The 23,530-nt window shown below is 48.9% G+C and overlaps 2 protein-coding genes across 5 annotated transcripts in view; one reads left to right on the top strand and one right to left on the bottom strand.

The window, feature by feature from the left end:
- Positions 1–23,530, bottom strand: part of LOC146026277 (complement factor H-like) — a 960,333-nt gene that overhangs the window by 646,030 nt on the left and 290,773 nt on the right. The gene's annotated exons all lie outside the window — the stretch shown is intronic.
- On the top strand, positions 2,271–2,721 carry LOC146027052 (cornifelin homolog A-like). Its single transcript, XM_083158058.1, has one exon. The coding sequence runs from the start codon at positions 2,296–2,298 to the stop codon at positions 2,626–2,628; it is 333 nt and encodes a 110-aa protein (XP_083014184.1). The 5' UTR covers positions 2,271–2,295; the 3' UTR covers positions 2,629–2,721.

Here is a 23,530-nt window from a genome sequence, read left to right as displayed (position 1 = left end):
CAGGGGTTCACCAATGTAAGTCTTACACTGGTGAACCCCTGCTGCTGGTTGTTGCTCCAGGTCTCTCTACTAATTCTGTACATCTGGCAAAAGCTTGACAGTTTGCATTATACTAGGATCATCCCATGTTCCTTTACGATTGCTGAAATTGCACCGGATTGATTCTGAGGCATCAAGCTACAAATTGTATATAGGACATACATAGATACTCCTTGTTCCTTTACGATTGCTGAAATTGCACCGGAATGATTCTGAGACATCAAGCTGCAAATTGTATATAGGACACACGCGGTCAATGCTGATTGCAATGTCCGTCCCTGATGAAGTCATGATATGACGAAACGCGTTGGGCTAACTGTGATCAAGATTTCCTGAATTGAACAGCAATTATTCATGTTCACCAATTGTATATCTGTGACACCCTAAAAAAGGGCTCATTTTATTCTTGTACTTATACTTGTACGTTTTATATTTTATATTAAATATCAAATGTTTAAATCGTTATCGATTGTATCTTAGCGCACTCTGATACCCCCCTTTTTTCCATATATATATATATATATATATATATATATATATATATGTTTTAGCAAATGTCTGTACCATATTTAACTTATTGAGACTATCTACCTATTATAAGTTCCATCAATGTCACCTGGGAATATATGAAGTGTAATCACTGACAGACATTTTTGTGTCAATTTCTGCACCCGTAACAGGGCCAGCTTTAATGTTTCATATGTGCCTCTGTGGGGATCTACATTGAGGTTACCCCTCACGATAGTTAATTGATTATATGGCCGATATGTAATAGGATGCGAGTTTTAGCACAGTTTTGAACTCGCACCAACTCGCACTAATTCGCATGTTTCAAACTCGCGTTTTTGCCTCTAAATTCGCATATGTAATGGATTGCGAATTTGACGAGAAAAAGTGCGAGTTGGTGCGAGTTTTGGACATGTTAAAATGCGAATTAGTGATCATGTGCGAGGTTTAGGCGTGTCAAAATGCAAATTTGACGCATGTGCGAATTGTGTTATAGTATAAACGCGCATTTATACTCAGGTGCTGCTATGTTATGTGTCCTACAGGGTAATCCTGTAAAACTTCTGAAACTTACATTGTACATACAAACTGACAGCAAAAAAACAGATTTAGTGATATATGTACACTGCATACAGCATTATCAGACACAGCCAATGATTGGTTTTCATTTGTCCCCATAATTATGCATCACACACCCTATATAAAGGGCACATCCACCATTTTAGCCTTTGAAAGGTAGTGAGGTGTTCACAGAGAGGTGTTCACAGAGAGAAGGTGCCATAATGTCCAGAACAAATGTAAAAGCTCTGATTGTGGAGGAGGAGGAGGAGGATGTTGACATTGGTGTGTCTGATTCTGGGAGTCTGGTGGTGGATGAGCCTGAGGAGATGATGCTGTCCTCTGCAGAGGTTCATGTGGAGCAGCAGGCTGCTGTCCAGGAGGGTGAGGAGGAGGGGGCTGAAGGTCCTTTACCAGGCCGCACAGCGAGTGGTCGCAATGTGCGTTTTACATATGATGAAAATTGTGCGCTTGTAAGGGCTATTGTTCCACTCTACCGACGCATATTTGGCAAGCTTGCATACCGTACTAGTGCTAGCCGCAAGAAGCAGCTTTGGTTGCAAGTTCTTCAGGCAGTAAACGCAGTGGGTGCCTACAAGCGGAACCTTTGGAACATCAAAAAAAGATTTAATGACATTAAAAGGGGCCTCAAGAACAAAGTTGCTACAGAGCGAATGCAGGCATCCCAAACCGGTGGTGGACCTCCAGAAGTGGTAGTGTACACAGCGTATGAGGAGGAACTCAAGAGGGTCATCCCCCCACAGGTGTTTCAAGGGAGTCATATTTTTGACACGGATCAGCCGGGTACCCCTGAACGGCCTGGTGAGCTAACCTTTTATAATATAGTTGTTAAATGTATTGTTTTTTCACATGTAATGTATTTTGCCATATTGTCTATTCATGTATTGCTGCTGCACTACACATGTAGACATGTAGATCCAGATTCTCAAAGTTGCATAAGTGATGTAATGGAAAGTGATAATCAGGCTGGTAATCATCTTGTGTCTGTCAGTTTTCAAACCCAGTCGGTGACATGGCAGGTAGGAGCTGATTGGCTTGCTGTTTCTCAATCTCAATCTAAATTTTTTTATAACTTCGAGAATCTGGTCCGTAATTCCTTATTTACTTAAAGAACTTTCCTATATTCACAGCATCTTACTCTTACACAGCATCTCTGCAGCACAGATCACCATGTCTTACCCAGTCATCACCCAACCCCAAATGGTACAGCAGTATGTTACCACCAGCAACCAATGGAATTCTGAGGTCATGGACTGCTGCGAGGATATGGGCATCTGTCTCTGCGGAGCATTTGTTCCTTGTATTTTGGCATGCAGAGTGGCAACAGACTTTGGGGAGTGCTGCTGCTTGCCGTTCCTAGGGGGCGCTATACTAGCAATGCGTACAGGCATCAGGGAAAGATATCACATTGAGGGAAGCATCTGCAACGACTGTGTGTGTCTCACGTTCTGCGGTCCGTGCGCCCTGTGTCAGATGGCGCGTGAGCTGAAACATCGGAAATGAACAGACCAGAAAACCTGTTCTGCATTGGAGCAATGCTGGCATCAAGGGACTTTATAAATTCACGAGACAGACTGTGAAATCCTCCCTGCACTACAGGGTTATAGAGTCTGTTACCCCCCCCCCCCTATATAGAGTACCGTGATAGGAACCCGCTTCACACCATGCAGGCACTGGAGATATATAGTGTGTGTGTATATATTATAGTAGGATGACTTCCGATAAGAGTATCACTACATAACTGGCATAAGCATGATAGTAGGGGTGTAACTTGTATTGGGGCCATAGTTTGGGACACTTCCCTGTATGTTTGCTTTTGTTATCACTTTGGGCAGTATATGGGGCATGAGGTTTATAGGGGCCCATTTATCATCATTGAATATTACCGCCCAGGATCGCATTGTAAAATGCGATCCCATCAACGGGATGTATCATCCCTGAGGCTCAGGGACAGGGCTCCGAAAGGAGCCCATCCCTGCGATCTGCTGAGCTGGAAGCTGGTGGGTCTGCGCATGCGCAATTAGCGCTGACCGCACTGAACAGGAGCCCATAGGCTACAATAAGCCATCGCCATCTCAGAATGGCGATGGCCAAGGGACACAAAGCGCTTGTATCCATCAGCAGCTTCACATCCCCAATAGAAACCTACGGGGAGGCAGCCGGCAGCGGTGCAGGGGGGATCGCAGCGGGGATCGGAGATTTCTGCTGCCGTCCCCCTTTGGTACATCAGGGTGATACTTAATATTTGCAGCTAACCGCCAAAAATGGGTGTTTTTGGGGATTTAGCTGCAAATATTGTTTGATAAATGCCCCCTTTAGTCTTTTGTAAAGCCAAGTGTCTGGTGCCCACATCTCCATTTCATTACTATGTTCTATGTTATAAATTCTGTTATAATAACATTTTCTAAAATATAAAAAAAAGAACTTTCCTATATATGGCATGCTGGGATGTGTAGTTGTTCAGCATCTGGTTTTTATCTATAGCAATGCTTCAGTCATAAACGGAGTAATAAATGGTAACATGTTTATTTTTTTTTTAATGAGTTGACATAATCCTCAAAAACACATTTATCAACACTATGTTAAACATTAACATTTAAACGCACACAAGACCTTTGTGTCTGTAATCCATGCAGTTTTCTGTGTTGCTGTTACTATATACAGTGCGGTTAGTCTGGAGTGGTAATAGCTGTACTTTTCCATTCATTCCGCAGCTATTCGTCGTGGCCGTAGGAGGCAGCCTCCTGTACCTGTGCAGCAAGCGCCCCAAGCAGATCTTCCTGGTGAGTGAGAATGATATTGTTAGATATTTGAAAGCATTAAGGAGTTTTAAATTTGGAGCATGACTTGATACTTACTTCTATATCATACAGGAACTTCCCAGCAACAGGACGTTGCTGCGATGCAGGCTGGACCAGAGGTGGAAATCATACTTCACCCTATCCCCTTTGATAGCCCAGAAGCCACTCCTGCTCCGCCTGCGGCAGAAACACATGAAAGTAGGCCGCCTTCGCCACCAACAGCAGCGACTACCACAGCAGAGCAGCTGGCAGATTCGCTCCGCACATTTAGGGCGAGCCAACTGCAGTTCATGTCCACACAGACCAACCAGCTGCAACAAATGTGCACCGGCATCCATGCCATGCAGCACCAGATGCGCAAAATAGCACAAGCAGCACGAGTGGCAGAAGGCACCCGCATACGTATGGCCTCAAACTTAGATGCTAGACTCGGGGAGCTGACTGAGGCTGTTAGAGCCCAGACAGCAGCACTGGTGGCTCAGCACACTCATTCCTTAACACAAAGCCAGACGGCAGCCAGTCCCACCACCACATCTGTATCAACCACTCCTGCAAGCACATCACCCTTGACCCCCCGCGGCGTAGTGTACGCACAAGAGGTGGTTCAGCCAAACCACCATCTCGTGGACGTGGCAGAGCACATCACGAGTAGGCCCCCCTGTGGCATTTGGCCCACCTAGCTTGTTGCACTTTAAGTTTATGTTTGTGTTCTCACCTTGGCCATAGGTGTTTGGCTTGTTTTCTGTTTGAATAAAAATTTTGTCCTCAAAATGGTATCTTACCTTACTACACTATGCTTACAAATGTAATATGCAATACTGGTGTAACAACATTGGCCAGACACAGTCTGAATGGTTTTAAAGGTAACACATTTGGGTGCTGATAATTACCTTCCTTCATTCCTGAGTCAGCTTGTTTCAGCTCATAATGTGGCTGTGGCGAGGCGGTTGTCATTCACCTATAATTATGGACAGACAATATGAGGCTTTTTAGTGCAATTACTTGTAGACATTGTAAAATGTACATATTTATATTCTGCCTCTACCTGTAAAAAACTGCTGAATGATGTTATCCCGCACCTCGGCCCCCCTTGGGGTATTGCGGACACCCTCTGAGCTTTCAGAGTATTGCTCCTGGGTAGCTGCTGCTTCATTGTCAAATCCTTCTAACCCTTGTGAGAGGGCGATATTGTGGAGCATGGAGCAGGCATGCACAATGAGGGACGCTTTGTTTGGCTGGTACTGCAGGATTCCTGCAGAGCGGTCCAAACAACGAAACCTGGTTTTTAGCACCCCAAACGTCCTTTCAACCACATTGCGAGCTGCAGCATGTGCAGTGTTATAACTAACTTCAGCAGGGCCACTTGGGTTCCGCAGGGGCGTCATGAGCCACGACTCACAACCATATCCAGAATCACCTAAACAATTAACAACATATTAGGCGTACATAATACAACATGTACGGTATGTTTTCCATGGCACACATAACAATGTATGCATGGAACACCAACATAATGGCTTCATGTTGTGCTCAAGGAACTTATTTCACAGAGCACTAGAATGACCAAGATAACAACACTACCATAACCAGAAAAACAAGCATGCATTAGAGACACAATAATAAGGCAGCAATTAACTTTATAATGGGCCAACAGATTATGCATGTATGTTTAAAAAACATAACAACACAGCCAAATTTAAACAGACCCACAACACACACACATTGAAGTATAACTAAGGTACCTACCAACTAACCACCCATCAGGCATGTCTCCACGATGAAATTTCCCAAAGAGGGATGAGTGTTTCAAAATGTAAGCGTCATGGCATGAGCCAGGGTACCCAGACACCACACTCATAATCCGCAACCTCCCATCACACACCATCTGAACATTCATGGAGTGGCGGCCACGTCGATTGACATAAACATAGCCATTCAGATGTGGGGTACGCAACTCTATGTGCGTGCAATCTATCGCTCCCAGCACATTTGGGAATGCTGAGAGACGATAGAAGCACAATTTAAGCTCCTGCCACTCCGCCTCAGACCGAGGAAAATGTATGTATGTACGCCACAGGTTCTTAAGGGCAACGAGCACTTGGGAAAAATGCCTAGAGAACGTGGCCTGTGTGATCCCTAGTGACCATGAGCTCACTGACTGGAATGAGCCAGATGCCATGAAGTATAGGGCACACATTAATTTATGCAGTCCAGGCACTGCAAAATTACTTGCAGCCAAAGGCTCCAAATCATCACTCACCTGCTCATACAGGCTCAAGAGGTTATTGCGAGTCAGCCGAAACAACTGCCAAACCTCATGATCTGAGAGGGAGTCCAGGTAAACCCTTGTACGGTAGGTCCGCACAGCACGGAGTGGAAAGGGTACCTGCTGGTTCTGGCCCTGCTGTGTCCTCCTGCGCACCTCCTGAATCTGCAGATACTGCAGCACCATCAGCTCAAACCCACACTGCATAAACGCCATTGCAAACACCCTCACAGGTGCCAATGATGAGGGGCTGGTATTTATAGGGGAGGCGTGATGAATTATTACAGACACCTTTGGATAGAAGATTCAGGTGTTTATAGTAATTTTGAGGTGTTTTTTGTAACATTTCAGCACTTTGCCTCACATGCTGACACTCAATTCGCCAGCCTGAAGTTGGTCTATTTATTTTGCGATTTTTGGTATGGTGACACATGCGAGTTTAAAACTCGCATCCTATTACATGTGCGAATACTATAGCTTTCTTGCGCAAAACATCTGGATGCGAATTACCGCGAGTCTAAAAATCGCAAAAAATGACAAATGCGAGTTCAGAGAAAAAAGTGCGAGTTATCACGCAATTCGCACTCTATTACATGTGCGATTTTTGAAAAAAGTGCGAATTCGGAAAAAATCGCGAAAAACACGCAAAAATCCACAAATCGCATCCTATTACATATCGGCCTATATATCTGCGGCAGCTCCGTCTCTGATGTATTAAATACATTTCACACTAGATGATTTATTGAGAACATCTGCCTTTTTATAAGTAGATTCAAGGATGTTATTTTTCAATATATCTTGATTAGGAATCACGGAATTGTTGCCATCTTTTCCTTATTTGTCATTTTATGGACATATGTGCCATTCTTTATCAATTCAATATGTATTTTCTAGATTGTGACCACCATAGGGCCAATTACCCCATTTCTTTCCAAGAGATTGATTGTTCACATATTGGTATGTAAATTATCACTCGTATGCTCCAGTGATGTTTTGGAGCTGACATACATTGAATGTATTAATCACTCTATAGGATTCAAGGCCTAAGTATCTACTGTTCTGAAATCGAGGTTGACACACTACCCCGAATTCAATGTTGTATTTTACCAGTAATCAATTTATGAAATATCACATCCCAAAGCCAGCCCTAGGCATAGGCAAACTGCAATTGCCTAAGGCGTTTGGAATGCCTAGGGGCACCAGCAGCTTCTGCTGATTGATATGATATGCAGCATGCCTATATTATGTGTGTGAGTGAGGCTGTATCTGCATATGAAATAGTGCATTCATGGAAATCACTGTAACATAGCATTCCATATTCAGGTACAGCCACAGTTGCACACAGAATATAGGTATGCTGCATATCATTTTAATCATCGGAAGCTCCCTGTGTGTCCTGGTCACATAACAATGCAAATAAGACACATTTTCAGTAAAAAAAAAAGGCACCTAACCTTAGCAGAACTGGCCAGAAGCTGCATGGCCTATTGAGGCAAGATGTATGAGAAAACATCAGTATCCAAGCAGAGACAGATGTCACAGTGTTAGCGGCTGTGCGAGTGCTGTCTGCGGGTGGGTTGGTTGTGAAATAGTGTTTGGCATATGTATAAGGGGCATTGGGGCAGATGTATTAAGCCTTAACAAGAGATAAATGCAAGGGTGATAAAGAGAGATAAACATCCAGCCAATCACATCCTACCTGCCATGTCACAGGCTGTGTTTGAAAAAAGTCAGTAAGGAGCTGATTGGCTGGACATTTATCTCTCTTTATCACCCTTGCATTTATCTCTTGTGAAGGCTTAATACATCTGCCCCATTATGTGTGTCATGTATAAATGCATTAATAATGTGCAACATACAGTATGTGTAACAGGCATTATGTGTGTCATGTGTATAAGGGCATTAATAATGTGCAACATATGTGTAGTGGGCATTATGTGTGTCTTGTGTATAAGGGCATTAATAATGTGCAACATATGTGTAAGGGGCATTATATGTGTCATTATATGTATGAAGGGCATTAATAAAAGTTGGCATTCATTGATTGTCCCGTAACAAGATTTAAATGTATTTTTTTCTTTTGTGTCTTTTTTATATGTAACACCCCCTTCTGTAGTATGCGAAGTGAGGGTATATATGTACCGGATGATGTAGGTGTATCTCACCTCTGAACTTTATTGGCAGTGCCTCCACCCGAATCACGGCTTCTCTTCTGGGGAGTGTTCTGGAAGTACACCAGGGGGAGATTCGGGAAACCCCCTGCCCAGTACTAATACGCTGTGACACACTGTGTGCTGCAGAAGCCAACTTGGCACATTTATTTAACGGGGGCAACTAAATGCAGCTTTTGTAATTTTATATTAAAATCATATATTGGAATGACATGACAGAATGACGGGAACAATACAATAATAGGACATTGGGGATGAAAGCATAACACCAGCTCCTAGCTTATACTGTGAACAATCGCTTAGCACAATAACTCTAAATGATTCCAACGGTCTCCGACATAAACATCACTTGTCATACACTTTTACACTCAGAGACTAACCTTACAGATGCTGGCTAATGGGAATAACCACATGTGCTGTATGTAGCATATTTACTTATAACTCTACAATACCTTCCATGCACAATGATACCACATAAAACCACACAAATGGAGCAGTGCACTGCAAGTTGGGGCCCTTCTATATTGATGTAAGCATGGCTTGGAAACACTCTCTGTCCAGTTTACAGCTTTGCAGGAGTTGTTAATCCTTTGCAGTAAAGTAGAACAATCCCAGTGTGTACACTTGTATGCAGCTGTGAGATGGGTGTAGGGGGCGGTGCGGTGTGGTGCCTGCTGCCGTGCAGATGTCGTCGGACCACTTACCTGGCGCCGCACCCTCTCACCTTCAGGCCGTGCCAAATCACGGTCCTGGAATTCTCCGGCACCCGGACACGAACACCTAGGAGGAAGGAGAGTAGGTGAGAGCTGTTCCTCCTGGACGAAGACCGATGCGCCCTCCGTCCCGCGACGTCTCTACAGTGGCACCCTCCGGGCTCCGGGAAACATCATCATCGGCGCACTGCCTCAGAGCCCGGAGTGTCACCTATTGGTACTTGCGCACCTAGGTGAGGCCTTGACCTTGCACGGGGTACAAGGTCCGCGTACGCCCTGGATGGAGGAAGGAAGGGAGATAGGCAGGAACACACAAACAAACAAGACGACACTCACCGTCCTCACTCTTGTACTGCGTCCGCACTCTTGTACTCTAACCCACGGTCCTCCTTACAGGTCCCTGTAAGGAGACAAACACCAGACCCGTGCAGAGCCTAACAAACCTAAACGTGGCACAACTACATAACTACAACACAAAGCCCTAGAACTGACTAAGTGTGTGTGGTGCAACACAACTACAAAAATCTAAACAACTTTGCTCTGCACGGACAACATACAATACAGTACAAGACCTTACCAACCAACTGCTCCTTTAACCCCTGCCTGTATTCAGATGTACTCCCTTCCTGGCTAGAGCTGGCCAGCGTATGCTCACTCAAAACAGTACCAGTTCGCTACTACAATCACCCCTAACTGACGGCTCAGGCCTAGTGCCTGTCTGGGTCCACAGGCCTAGTGCCTGACTGGGGCACAGGCCTAGGGGCCTGATTCAATTAGCCCCCCCGATCTATGGGGGCCTCGGGCCTTACGCCCGGCTACTGTGCAACGGGCCTAATGCCCGGCTATCTGAACAGGGGCCACGGGGAGGAGGCCCAACACAATACCAAAGGGGCCAGGAGGGCCCAACAATAAAGTGGCCACGGGCCAAGAGGGCCCGACTACAAATCCCACAGGCCGGAGGGGCCTGAAAGTACCCACGGGCCTAGTGCCCGACTCCCGGTGGTCAAGGGTAGGGGGTAGGTGGCCTGGGGCCGCCTACCTGGGGTTGGGAGAGGCCGCAGGGGGGAGCTTCGTCAGCTCTGATGCTTCCCACCCCCGCTGGCCTCTCCGCGGGCGGCAGCCATCTTCTTTCTTCTGCCGCTGGCCTGTCCTGGCCAGCGGCGGCGCCGTTTCCGTTCTTCTTCCAAGAGGCGCCGGAGATCTTCTTTCTTGATCCCGGCGTCTTCTCTCTGCAGCGGCCGCCGGAACTCTTCAGTCCGTCGCCGCTGTGTCCTCTCCCCTCCGGCGTCTTCTCTCTTCAGCCGGTGCACTCCTGCGCTCCGCCGGCGTGGGACCTTCCTCCTTGTTCGCCTCCCGGCGGCGTCTGACGTCAGACGCCGGGGGCAGGCTTTAGGACGGCGCGGCGAGCGCTGATTGGCTCGCCGCGGCCGTCTGCCATTGGCCGCCGATTCGGGAGCCATGATTGGCTCCCGAACGGCGGGAGATTCAAACTGACGCGAGCGGCGCTTCGCCGCCCGCACTGTCAGCGCTGGGATCGGTGCATTGATCCCAGCGCTGTTCCTGTCCGCCGCTGTCTGCCCTATTGGCACAGGGATCAGACAGCTGATCCCTGCGCCGGGGGAGGTGGCGTCCCGTGGGGGACCCAGCCCTCCCTCTCCTCGTCCCTGCTGCTGCTCCGGTGCTGGGAGCAGGGGAGCTGTCCCAGCACCGGGGCATACCATTACATTTCCCCCCCCTTTTTCCTTTGTAGTCCCTACAAAGGCCTCACTCACCAATATCCGGGGGTCAGGGCATTCTGAAGTCCTCTCAGGGAAGTAGTCTTCGGGAGCCCAGTCTGGACCGACTGTGGCCCCACTTTCTTCCACTGGCTCCGGACTAATCTCTGTCCCTCCTGACACTACTCTCCGGATTCTCTGGGGAAGTGGCTGCTTGTTATGGCCATTCACCATAGGCCACCAGGGAGAATCCTCTTCAATGGGTGCAGCGTTCACCCATGCTTCTTCCTCCACCTGGTCTGGGTCGTCATCGCGGGCTCCATGGGGTGGAGCTGACCACCAACCTATGGCAAATTCCTCCGGGGCATCTCTTTCCTCCCGGGCAATCGTCACCATCGGACAAGCTTCTTCATGGGGCACTTCCAACGGTTCCATATCTCTGGGAACGGTCCCTCCCATGGCATCACCATCCTCTCCTTCCCCTTCCTCCATCGAAGTCCATCCTTTCAGCAGGGGGTCTTGCGCCAGGATCTTCTCTTCCTCTTCCCCGAAGGCGATCGACTGCGAACACTGCTCCACATCCTGCAAATCCGGTTCTTCAGGCATGGCTAACACTTCAGAGTCTGGACTCTTCTCCACAGACTCTGGTGCCAGGTGCCGACTTTCTTCCTCAGCGTACTCCCTCTTTTCCTCTGGCACTTCACGATACCCAGGGCACTCCTGTTCCAACCGTCTAGGTTGAGGACTCTGCCAACCTTGGGAACTTCTGGGCTTCTTTGCCACTGGGTCTTCACGCTCTTCCTCAATGCGTGGTTGCTTCACCTCCCGGTCATTCACGTCGGCCTTCAACGGGAAAGAATCTTTTCCAGAGGTCTCTTTTTCTGGGCACAACATTGCCATGGCATCTTCCCAGGGACACTCGTGGGCCAAATGTCCCTGTCGCCGACATTTCCAACAGGGGGGCATCGACGCGGTCTTCTCTGGAATCACAGTGGCCACCTCTTCCACACAAGGGTATCTCTTGCTTGGCGCTGGCACAGACAAAATGGGCACCTGCGAACTCACTTCAAGCAGGCTCTTCCGCTCCATTTCTCTGGCTTCTTCCTGCCGTTTCTGGACCCCGCCATCGGGGATCATCCACTCTTCAGCCATCAGGTCTGAGTCCCCGTGTTTCCATCGTGGTTTAGTCTGTGGCCTCTCTGTCCACTTGGTCTTCGGCGGCCAGTCCCCAAAAGGACAGTCCGGTCGCAGATGTCTCGGATCTTCACATAACTCACACCGGCCAATGTCGTCTTCACTATACGGCTCCTCCCATGGGCAGCTATTATCCTTGTGTCCATACTCCCCACCGAGCTTACAACGGGGCTGTTTCTTCACCGGAACCTTCTGTCGACGCCTTGGAACGACATCCTGGACCATCTGGGTTGTCTTCCTCGGAGGCGTCCGGCGGGCTCCTTCTATCGCAGTTTCACTCCAGGGACAATCACTGACGAAGTGTCCGACCTGTTGGCACGTCCTACAGGGGGTGATGGCAGCCTTCTTGCGCCCCTTCTCCCGGCGCTCTTCTTTGGCTCTCTGTATCGACCGTTCCACCATCATCCTAAATTCTTCTCCTGTCACAGTCGCCCATCCGTCGTCGTCAACCACAGGGGCGTGGATCGGTTCCGACGCAATCCGCTGGGGGGTCTTCCTTGGGACGTTCCACATCGTGTCCGCGGTGCGTATCCTGCCGACTACGCCAAATGTGAGATGGGTGTAGGGGGCGGTGCGGTGTGGTGCCTGCTGCCGTGCAGATGTCGTCGGACCACTTACCTGGCGCCGCACCCTCTCACCTTCAGGCCGTGCCAAATCACGGTCCTGGAATTCTCCGGCACCCGGACACGAACACCTAGGAGGAAGGAGAGTAGGTGAGAGCTGTTCCTCCTGGACGAAGACCGATGCGCCCTCCGTCCCACGACGTCTCTACAGTGGCACCCTCCAGGCTCCGGGAAACATCATCATCGGCGCACTGCCTCAGAGCCCGGAGTGTCACCTATTGGTACTTGCGCACCTAGGTGAGGCCTTGACCTTGCACGGGGTACAAGGTCCGCGTACGCCCTGGATGGAGAAAGGAAGGGAGATAGGCAGGAACACACAAACAAACAAGACGACACTCACCGTCCTCACTCTTGTACTGCGTCCGCACTCTTGTACTCTAACCCACGGTCCTCCTTACAGGTCCCTGTAAGGAGACAAACACCAGACCCGTGCAGAGCCTAACAAACCTAAACGTGGCACAACTACATAACTACAACACAAAGCCCTAGAACTGACTAAGTGTGTGTGGTGCAACACAACTACAAAAATCTAAACAACTTTGCTCTGCACGGACAACATACAATACAGTACAAGACCTTATCAACCAACTGCTCCTTTAACCCCTGCCTGTATTCAGATGTACTCCCTTCCTGGCTAGAGCTGGCCAGCGTATGCTCACTCAAAACAGTACCAGTTCGCTACTACAATCACCCCTAACTGACGGCTCAGGCCTAGTGCCTGTCTGGGTCCACAGGCCTAGTGCCTGACTGGGGCACAGGCCTAGGGGCCTGATTCAATTAGCCCCCCCGAACTATGGGGGCCTCGGGCCTTACGCCCGGCTACTGTGCAACGGGCCTAATGCCCGGCTATCTGAACAGGGGCCACGGGGAGGAGGCCCAACACAATACCAAAGGGGCCAGGAGGGCCCAACAATCAAGTGGCCACGGGCCAAGAGGGCCCGCCTACAAATCCCACAGGCCGGAGGGGCCTGAAAGTACCCACGGGCCTAGTGCCCGACTCCCGGTGGGCAAGGGTAGGGGGTAGGTGGCCTGGGGCCGCCTACCTGGGGTTGGGAGAGGCCGCAGGGGGGAGTTTCGTCAGCTCTGATGCTTCCCACCCCCGCTGGCCTCTCCGCGGGCGGCAGCCATCTTCTTTCTTCTGCCGCTGGCCTGTCCTGGCCAGCGGCGGCGCCGTTTCCGTTCTTCTTCCAGGAGGCGCCGGAGATCTTCTTTCTTGATCCCGGCGTCTTCTCTCTGCAGCGGCCGCCGGAACTCTTCAGTCCGTCGCCGCTGTGTCCTCTCCCCTCCGGCGTCTTCTCTCTTCAGCCGGTGCGCTCCTGCGCTCCGCCGGCGTGGGACCTTCCTCCTTGTTCGCCTCCCAGCGGCGTCTGACGTCAGACGCCGGGGGCGGGCTTTAGGACGGCACGGCGAGCGCTGATTGGCTCTCCGCGGCCGTCTGCCATTGGCCGCCGATTCGGGAGCCATGATTGGCTCCCGAACGGCGGGAGATTCAAACTGACGCGAGCGGCGCTTCGCCGCCCGCACTGTCAGCGCTGGGATCGGTGCATTGATCCCAGCGCTGTTCCTGTCCGCCGCTGTCTGCCCTATTGGCAAAGGGATCAGACAGCTGATCCCTGCGCCGGGGGAGGTGGCGTCCCGTGGGGGACCCAGCCCTCCCTCTCCTCGTCCCTGCTGCTGCTCCGGTGCTGGGAGCAGGGGAGCTGTCCCAGCACCGGGGCATACCATTACACAGCGACAAATAGTAATTCCTCAGCATGTATCCTTGCTTAAGTGTATCCTGAGACTTGTAGTTCCACAGCTTTTATTTATCATCAGGGGAATTCCATGGAGTATAAGTTCAAATGCATGATGCTTGCTGCATATTTACCTGCCCTCCCATCTATCCCTAACTCTTCAGCCCTTGTGGCCAGACACAGTCCAAACCCCACTTAAATAACAGTTACTTATCTGCACACATGGGGATCACAAGACTTGAACTTGATTCTCATTCAAGATGGCTGACTAGCAATGTGTACTTCCTCAGAGGTGCATGCAAGCCTCTCCCTGGTGCTCCTCACTGTCACTTCACAGCACTCCCCCTGGCTCTGGAATCCTTCTTCAAGCTGTGAGTTCTGTCTATATCAAGAATATTGTGCCTTCTTGTACTGGGTCCCCTCTCCTGGACTTCTCACACAGCACAGTCTCTCTCTGGATACTCTTTGATCTCCTCTCCCTCATGCACCCTGGGATTCCAGTCCTCCCACACACAGATCCGTTTTTAGCTCCTCCCCCTTTTTACAGTGGCCTCCTGGGAGGTGTAGTTTCTCTTCCTGGAATGTTAAAAGACATTGTCCATCTCTCTCCTTATTTGTGTAGAAGTTATTAGTAGCCTCTGGGTGCTCAAGTCCAACTGCAGCACTCCCAGGGGTTACACACTCCCCCTGTGGGGCAAGTCCATAATGAACAGATGATGCGGCTTGTCCCACAACCTGAAAATTAATAGGGGTTAAGACATCCTGTCTAAATAAACTTTCACAGTCATACTCAACAAGCCCTGTCGTAATAGATATGGGAGTTACATAGGGCCACTGGTAGACCCAGCAAGGATGAATCATCCTAGGAACCTCACTTATTTGACCTGGACTATCATAAGTCAGCATCATTGAAGCTCTAGGTGTCCTTTTAGGCCGACCTTGAACTGCTTGGGTCCCTTCCTCTCCCCCTGACACTCCTCTGGGGCATTCAGTATTCTTCACATCTGGAACAACCACATCCCTATCGATGTCATTGATTGGTTCAAGTCCTTCTTCCTCTGGATGCTGGGAATCTAACCTTCCTGATATCCTTGGGTTGATGCCTATTTCATATGGTATGGAAACCATAGGTATACTTTCTTCTACTTGTGGATGTCTCATAGGGGCCCCCTCGGTAGACCCAGTGAACCTTGGGATATCTTGTATGCAATTAATTTCTCTTGATGGCCCTGGAGCATCATAACCCCAATCATCTTCTTCCTCATTATCTTCTGTGAGAGGCTCTCTGAATCTTTTTGATCTTCTGCTTGTGGACACTTTAGGCACATCTTTTGGTACTCTTTACCTATCACGGCATCGCGGGTACATTTATGTCTGGCCGCGACGCGACCGACGCGATGCCCGCGATTTCCCATTGAAAACCATGTTAAACATGGAAATCGCGTCGGTATAACTGTGAAGGTATCCGCGTCCCCTCGCGGGGCTCGCTGCGCTCGCCACGCTTCGGGCCTCGGTGGCTCGCTGCGCTCGCCACACTATTCTATTCTCAACTCCACGCCGACGTGGATAGTAGGGCATGAAAAGGTCGGAGGACGCGTACCGCCGCCCCTCGCGGGCTCGCTGCGCTCGCCACGCTTCGGGTTGGGGTGGATCGTGGGGTGGCGTTAAAAAATTTGGGGGGACATTTAAGGGTTAATTGTGCCTATTTGGGCTCTTTAGCCCATTTAATATTGATTCCTATGTGGAAATCGCGGGCATTGAGGCATTTGACATAAAAATCGCGGTCAATCTGCCTTTTTAACATTGTTCCCTATGGGAAAATCGCGGTCATCGCGGGCACCCGATTTTGATGTACCCGCGATTTACCCGCGATGCCCGCGATGACCGCGATTTTTATCCCCGACGCCCGCGATTCTAATCGCGGGCGCCGTTCTAGGTAAAGAGTACCCATCTTTTTCTTGCTCTTCCCAGAACCTGGTTTCAGCTTTGATGGGGAGCAAATGCTGTCGGTGGTAGGTCTTTATAGGGCCTGTCTGTCCTTCAGGTTTTATCGTGTAGGCTGGGATGTCTGGCAATTTTGCAATCACAACATGAGGATCCTTTCTCCACCGATTGGCTAACTTGTGTTTCCCTGGGATGCCCAAGTGTCGAAGTAGTACCCTATCACCAGGCTCCAGAACATGCTCCTTGACCCGTAAATCAAACCGACGTTTGTTTCGTTGTCCAGCTTTGGATGCAGCAGCTTCAGCTATTCTATAGGCCTCATTTAGTTCCTGTTTCAGCTGCTGTACATATTTTAAATGGGGCCTTTCTTTAGGGTCAGCAGTGTCTACTCCAAAACAGATGTCGATTGGTAATCTAGCCTCTCTTCCGAACATTAGGCGATATGGTGAGTATCCTGTGGACTCGTTTTTCGTACAGTTGTAAGCATGCACCAACTGGCTGATGTGCCTACTCCAATGTGCCTTTTTATTAGTGTCCAGAGTGCCCATCATGCCCAAAAGTGTCCGATTGAACCTTTCTGGCTGGGGATCTCCTTGAGGGTGGAAAGGAGTAGTTCTTGATTTCTTTATCCCACACACAATACACAGTTCTTTTATGAGCTTGCTCTCAAAGTCCCGACCCTGATCTGAATGAATGCGGGCAGGCAATCCATAATGGACAAAGAATTTCTCCCATAGGATTTTGGCCACCGTCACAGCCCTCTGGTCTTTTGTTGGGTAGGCTTGAGCATAACGAGTGTAATGGTCTGTCACAACCAGAATGTTACAAATGTTGCTCTCATCTGGTTCCACTGACAGAAAATCAATGCAGACTAACTCCAAGGGGCCATTGCTGGAGATGTTCTTTAACGGTGCTGCCTTCTCTGGGAGTGCTTTACGGAGTATGCATTTCCCACAAGATTTACAATAAGCTTCAATGTCTTTCTCCATTTTCGGCCAATAAAATCTATCTGAAATTAAAGTCATGGTTTTCTCTATTCCCAGGTGGCCGTGGTTATCATGCAAAGCACGGAGGACCATGGGACGGTGCTTCTCGGGTAATACAAGCTGGCTCCTCTCTCTCCCATCTTTGTGACTGGTTTGTCGAAACAGTATCCCCTGCTTTACCACCAAGGACTCCCTCTGTCGGCTCAGCAAGACAGCTTCCTCCGTTTTTAAACTCTCCTGGAGGAGTCTTTGTCTGTGTTTTACAGACCACCTAACTGCTGCTATAGAAGAGTCATTCTGCTGATCTTCTCTGACTTGGCATGGACTCAGCTTTTGAAGATCACTGAGCTCCAATTGACTCAACCAGCAATATTGTCTTGGTAGTGCATCTATTGTGGCACCTAAGGCTGTTAGGCACTCTTTGACTGGGGGCACCACAACTCGCCCCTCGTGGCACATCCCCTTCACATCTGGAGCAGGCACCTCTATCCATTCATCTTCTTGAGACTCCACCAACCTGCCCGGTAATCTTGACAAAGCATCTGCATCTACATTGCTTTTTCCTGGTCTGTACTTTATGGTGAAATTGTAAAGGGCCAGGGCCGCCAACCATCTGTGCCCCGTTGCATCTAGCTTTGCTGTGGTTTGCACATAGGTAAGAGGATTGTTGTCTGTGTGCACTTCAAATGGTACTCCATATAAATAGTCATGAAGTTTGTCAACAATTGCCCACTTAAGGGCCAGGAACTCCAACTTGTGCACTTGGTAGTTTCGTTCACTGGGTGAGAGGCCTCGACTGATGTAGTAGACTGGTCTCAGCTTTCCTTCTTTCACTTGGTATCGCACTCCTCCAAGTCCCTCGAAGGAAGCATCTACATGAAGAATATATGGCAACTCTGGATCAGCATATGCCAGAATGGGTGCTTGAATCAGGCAGTTTTTCAAACCCTCAAATGCTTGTTCACACGATTTATTCCACCTTTCACCAAAGGTATCATTTACCCGGAACAATGGTTTTTCTTTCTGGTGAGAGTGTTCTGGAAGTACACCAGGGGGAGATTCGGGAAACCCCCTGCCCAGTACTAATACGCTGTGACACACTAAATGACTAAATGATTCCAACGGTCTCCGACATAAACATCACTTGTCATACACATTTACACTCAGAGACTAACCTTACAGATGCTGGCTAATGGGAATAACCACATGTGCTGTATGTAGCATATTTACTTATAACTCTACAATACCTTCCATGCACAATGATACCACATAAAACCACACAAATGGAGCAGTGCACTGCAAGTTGGGGCCCTTCTATATTGATGTAAGCATGGCTTGGAAACACTCTCTCTGAGTTGTTAATCCTTTGCAGTAAAGTAGAACAATCCCAGTGTGTACACTTGTATGCAGCGACAAATAGTAATTCCTCAGCATGTATCCTTGCTTAAGTGTATCCTGAGACTTGTAGTTCCACAGCTTTTATTTATCATCAGGGGAATTCCATGGAGTATAAGTTCAAATGCATGATGCTTGCTGCATATTTACCTGCCCTCCCATCTATCCCTAACTCTTCAGCCCTTGTGGCCAGACACAGTCCAAACCCCACTTAAATAACAGTTACTTATCTGCACACATGGGCATACCTCCCAACTTTTGACCTGAAAAAATCGGGACGGGGACGGGGCGTATGCAAATGAGGGCGCGGCTTATGCTAATTAGCCGCGACCTCATTTTCATGCGAGAATAGACGCTGTGCGCATGCGCACAGCATCTATTCTACTAGATTGGGGGGTCTCCCAACTGCCACCCCCCGCAGCGGGACAATGCCTGCCGCGGGTGGGACAGCGGGACAGGACCCGAAAACCGGGACTGTCCCTCTAAAATCGTGACAGTTGGGAGGTATGCATGGGGATCACAAGACTTGAACTTGATTCTCATTCAAGATGGCTGACTAGCAATGTGTACTTCCTCAGAGGTGCATGCAAGCCTCTCCCTGGTGCTCCTCACTGTCACTTCACAGCACTCCCCCTGGCTCTGGAATCCTTCTTCAAGCTGTGAGTTCTGTCTATATCAAGAATATTGTGCCTTCTTGTACTGGGTCCCCTCTCCTGGACTTCTCACACAGCACAGTCTCTCTCTGGATACTCTTTGATCTCCTCTCCCTCATGCACTGGGGGATTCCAGTCCTCCCACACACAGATCCGTTTTTAGCTCCTCCCCCTTTTTACAGTGGCCTCCTGGGAGGTGTAGTTTCTCTTCCTGGAATGTTAAAAGACATTGTCCATCTCTCTCCTTATTTGTGTAGAAGTTATTAGTAGCCTCTGGGTGCTCAAGTCCAACTGCAGCACTCCCAGGGGTTACATATATATGATTAGATAGGGGGAGGGAGGGTGAGAATAGGAAGAGGCATGTCAAGGGGGAGGGGGACATGCAGGGAGGGGGAGGAGGGATAAGGAGGGAAAATGGGGGGGGAGTTAGGTTGTTAAAACTATTTGCAGTTCAGTCCCAGATGAAAAAGAAAAGAGAAAAGCTAGATGTCTATAAACTATAACCTATTCACGTGGAACGTGAGGGGAATGAACAACAAAATTAAAAGGTCCTTGATTATGAGATATATCCATAAACACGCAGCAGACATAATGGGGGAAAGTTACTAAGAATACGAATGTAAAAAGTTGCATTCGTATTCTTATTACGAATGGCTACGACTGCATACGTCATATGCCAAGTCATGTTCCGGAGGGGGATTTACAAAGCAGTCAAATACGACTGCTTTGTGACCCTCCGATGGCGTATCCATTCGTATTAATGGCCGTATATATGGCCGCTAATACAAATTTGTCTAGCCTGTGGAAGGAAATCCAACTCACCCAGGTCCTCCATGGAAGATCTGAAGTCTTGATCCGACGTAGTCCTGGACTTCTTCCAGCTTCTTCTATTGGCTAAGCGGCCAATAGAATCATTCTGATGAGAGGCGCGGAAGATGAAAGATCTCTGCGCCTCTCAGTCCGATGTGGGGAGCCGATGGAGTCGCCGGTAGCTTGAAGAAGCTGGAAGAAGTCCAGGACTTTGTCGGATCAAGACTTCAGATCTTCCATGGAGGACCTAGGTGATTTGGAATTCCTTCCACAGGTCCCCCATGGGTTTCTTTGGACCCAGGACTGGACAACGACACGGACGACGCCAACATGGACATCGACATGGAGCCGAATGCCAACATGGATCCGGACCAGGACAATGCACCGGACCAAGACCCTGGGACCTAAATACGGGATCAAGATAGGTAAGTATCAGTATGTGTGTAATGTATGTATTAAAGTTTTATTTTTCTTATGTGTCAGTGTGTGTTTATTTAACTATTTTTATTACTGTGGAACTACAAGACCCAGCGGGCCCTTTAATGTCCCGCAGGCTGGGACTTGTGGTTCTCCAAATCCCAGCTTGCGGGGGAGGCTTGCTGGGATTCATAGTTCCACAGTTTTAACAATAGTTTATTCTTTTTTTTACACCATTTTATCAGCCCGGTGACCACCGCACAGGGTCACCGGGGACAGCACCAGGCTTCAGCCTGGTCAGGCATGTCCTGGAGGGGGGGGACACCCCTTTATTGGGGGGGTCCCCACTCCCCCAGGGCCCATGGCCAGGCTCACTGGTTGGTAGGGATCAATGCTTTGGCCGGGGGGACTTGTATAAAAAGTCTCCCCCCGGCTGTGGCATTACCCTGCTGGCTGGTTTGGCCTGGGGCTGGTTCTTAAAATACGGAGGACCCCTATTCATTTTGTCCCCCATATTTTGGGAACCCGTCCCAGACCTGGAGCCTGGTGCTGGTTGCGGCTGTGGGGGGGACCCCACACCATTTTTTTTTTCATTTACTGTATTTATTTAATTTTCCAATTTTTTTACACTGCAGCCTGCATGGATCTAACTGATCCATGCAGGCTTAAAGCAAATACGACAGGAAAATAAGGTGTATTTTCCTGCCGTATTTTCGTGGCTGTTTCACGCCAATTAGCGGCCGAATTTCTAATACGGCCGCTTAGTAAATCAGGAATCACCATTCTTTTGAATGGTGATTCCTGTCAATGGTGTAGACATTCGTATTTGTAAATACAAATACGAATGTGCCATCTTTAGGAATATGAATTGCCGTATTTTCGGGATAGTAAATCCCGAAAATACGAATGTGTAAAAAATAGGTGTATTTCTGCCTACGAATACACATATTTTTTTACGAATTCATATTAGTAAATTTCCCCCAATATGTCTACAAGAGACCCACCTGGTAGGGGGGAAAGGTGTTAGCCTTAAAGAAATCGTGGATAGGCTGGGCCTATCACTCAACTCACACATCCGCCTCCAGGGGGGTCTCCGTGCTGGTCCGAAGGGGGGTTTCCTTTACTGCGGATAAAGTCGTAGTGGACCAGTGGGGAAGATATGTGTTCATAAAGTGCCGATTAGGCTCAAGGACCCTGTTGATAATGTCGGTATATATACCCCCACCGTTCTGCTATGATGTATTAAAAGCAGCAGCGGAATTTTCCGCATCATATTCCGGTATCCCTGTTATAATGATGGGGGATTTTAATAATATCATGGACCCAACACTTGATAGAAAAAGTACAGGGAGCACTGGGGGTACGGTGCGGAAAACTGGTTTCGCTGATATGATAAAAGAGATGGGGTTGAGGGATGCCTGGAGGGAGAAATTTCCGGACGGCAACAATTTTCCTGTTTCTCCAGTTCCTTTCATTCCTTTTCAAGGATTGATATGTCCTTGGCCATGGAAGAATTGATTCCTAGTATTCAGGAAATTAACTATTTAACACGGGGCATATCAAACTATTCCCCACTATTACTCAAAATAGATCTGGGAGAGAAAAAGGGATATTCATTCTGGAAGTTAAATACGTTTTGGCTAACACAATTTGAGTCAGGGGAGAAATGGGAGTCTAGGTGGCTTGAATTTCCTATGGCCAATAATGGTTCCGCCCCAGTAGAAATTATGGGGGACATTTACCAATATGAAAAACCTAGTTTTTCGTATTGGTATTTCCCCTACGACTGCATATGACTGTTTCAGTCATATGCAAAGTCGTGTTCCGGAGGGGAAATTACAAAGCAGTCAGATACGACTGCTTTGTAACCCTCCGATGGTGTAATGATTCGTATTAGCTGGCCATATATACGGCCGCTAATACAAATTCGTACAGGCAGTCTGCACGGATCAGTCAGATCCGTGCAGGCTGCAAGGTGTAAAAAAATAGAAAAATTAAATAAATAAAAAAAAACCAGCGTGGGGTCCCCCCCACAGCTGTACCCAGCACCAGGCTGACGGAGCCGGGGCCGGTAATTAAAAATCAGGGAACCCGACAAATAGGGGTTCCCCGATTTTTAACAACCAGCCCCAGGCTCCAGGTCCGGGGCTGGTTCCCAAAATATGGGGGACAAAATGACTAGGGGTCCCCCGTATTTTAAGAACCAGCCCCAGGCCAAACCAGCCAGCAGGGTAATGTCACAGCCGGGGGACACTTATGATATAAGGTTCTGCCGCCAAAACATTAACCCTGCCGATCAGTCAGCCTGGCCAGGGGCCCTGGGGGAGTGGGGACCCCCCTAATGAAGGGGTCCCCCCCCTCCAGGACTTACCTGACCAGGCTGAAGCCTGGTGCTGTCCTCGATGCCCCTGGGCGGTGGGCATCGAGCTGAAAAAAATAGAATAATCTATTGTCTAATACTGGGGCACTATGAGTCCCAGCAAGCCTCCCCCGCAAGCGGGGACTTGGAGAACCACAAGTCCCAGCCTGCGGGGCATTAAAGGGCCCGCTGGGTCTTGTAGTGCCACAGTATTAAAAATAGTAAAATAAAACACACTGACACACACTTCATGTCGACGTCGCTGTCCGCCTCCCGAATGCCGCTATTGGCCGCCTTGCGCCCTAGAGGCTCCTGATTGGCCGCTAGGCCGCAAGGCGGCCAATAGCGGCATTCTGGAGGCGGAGCCGCACGATGTACACAAACACTGTGCGGCTCCCTGCTGTCCGGCTGGTGTTGCGTTCTCGGTTTTTTTTTTTTGCAAAGACCCTTACCTGGACTACGTTGCCCTGGGACAGGTGAGTATGGTTTCCGTCCACAGCTTCCTCCATGGATTTCGTCGGACTCCGGACGCCATCGCCGACAGTGACGTCGACATGAAGAAGTACGCCGACACAGGACTGCAGGACATCAGGACCAGGGCTCCCTACGGAAAGAAGATAGGTAA

Source organism: Crinia signifera, chromosome 8 (assembly GCF_055691185.1).
Source record: "Crinia signifera chromosome 8, ASM5569118v1, whole genome shotgun sequence".
NCBI classification, from domain to species: Eukaryota; Metazoa; Chordata; class Amphibia; order Anura; family Myobatrachidae; genus Crinia; species Crinia signifera.
Note: the sequence above shows the minus strand (reverse complement) of the source record. Positions and strands in the feature narration are given on the sequence as shown.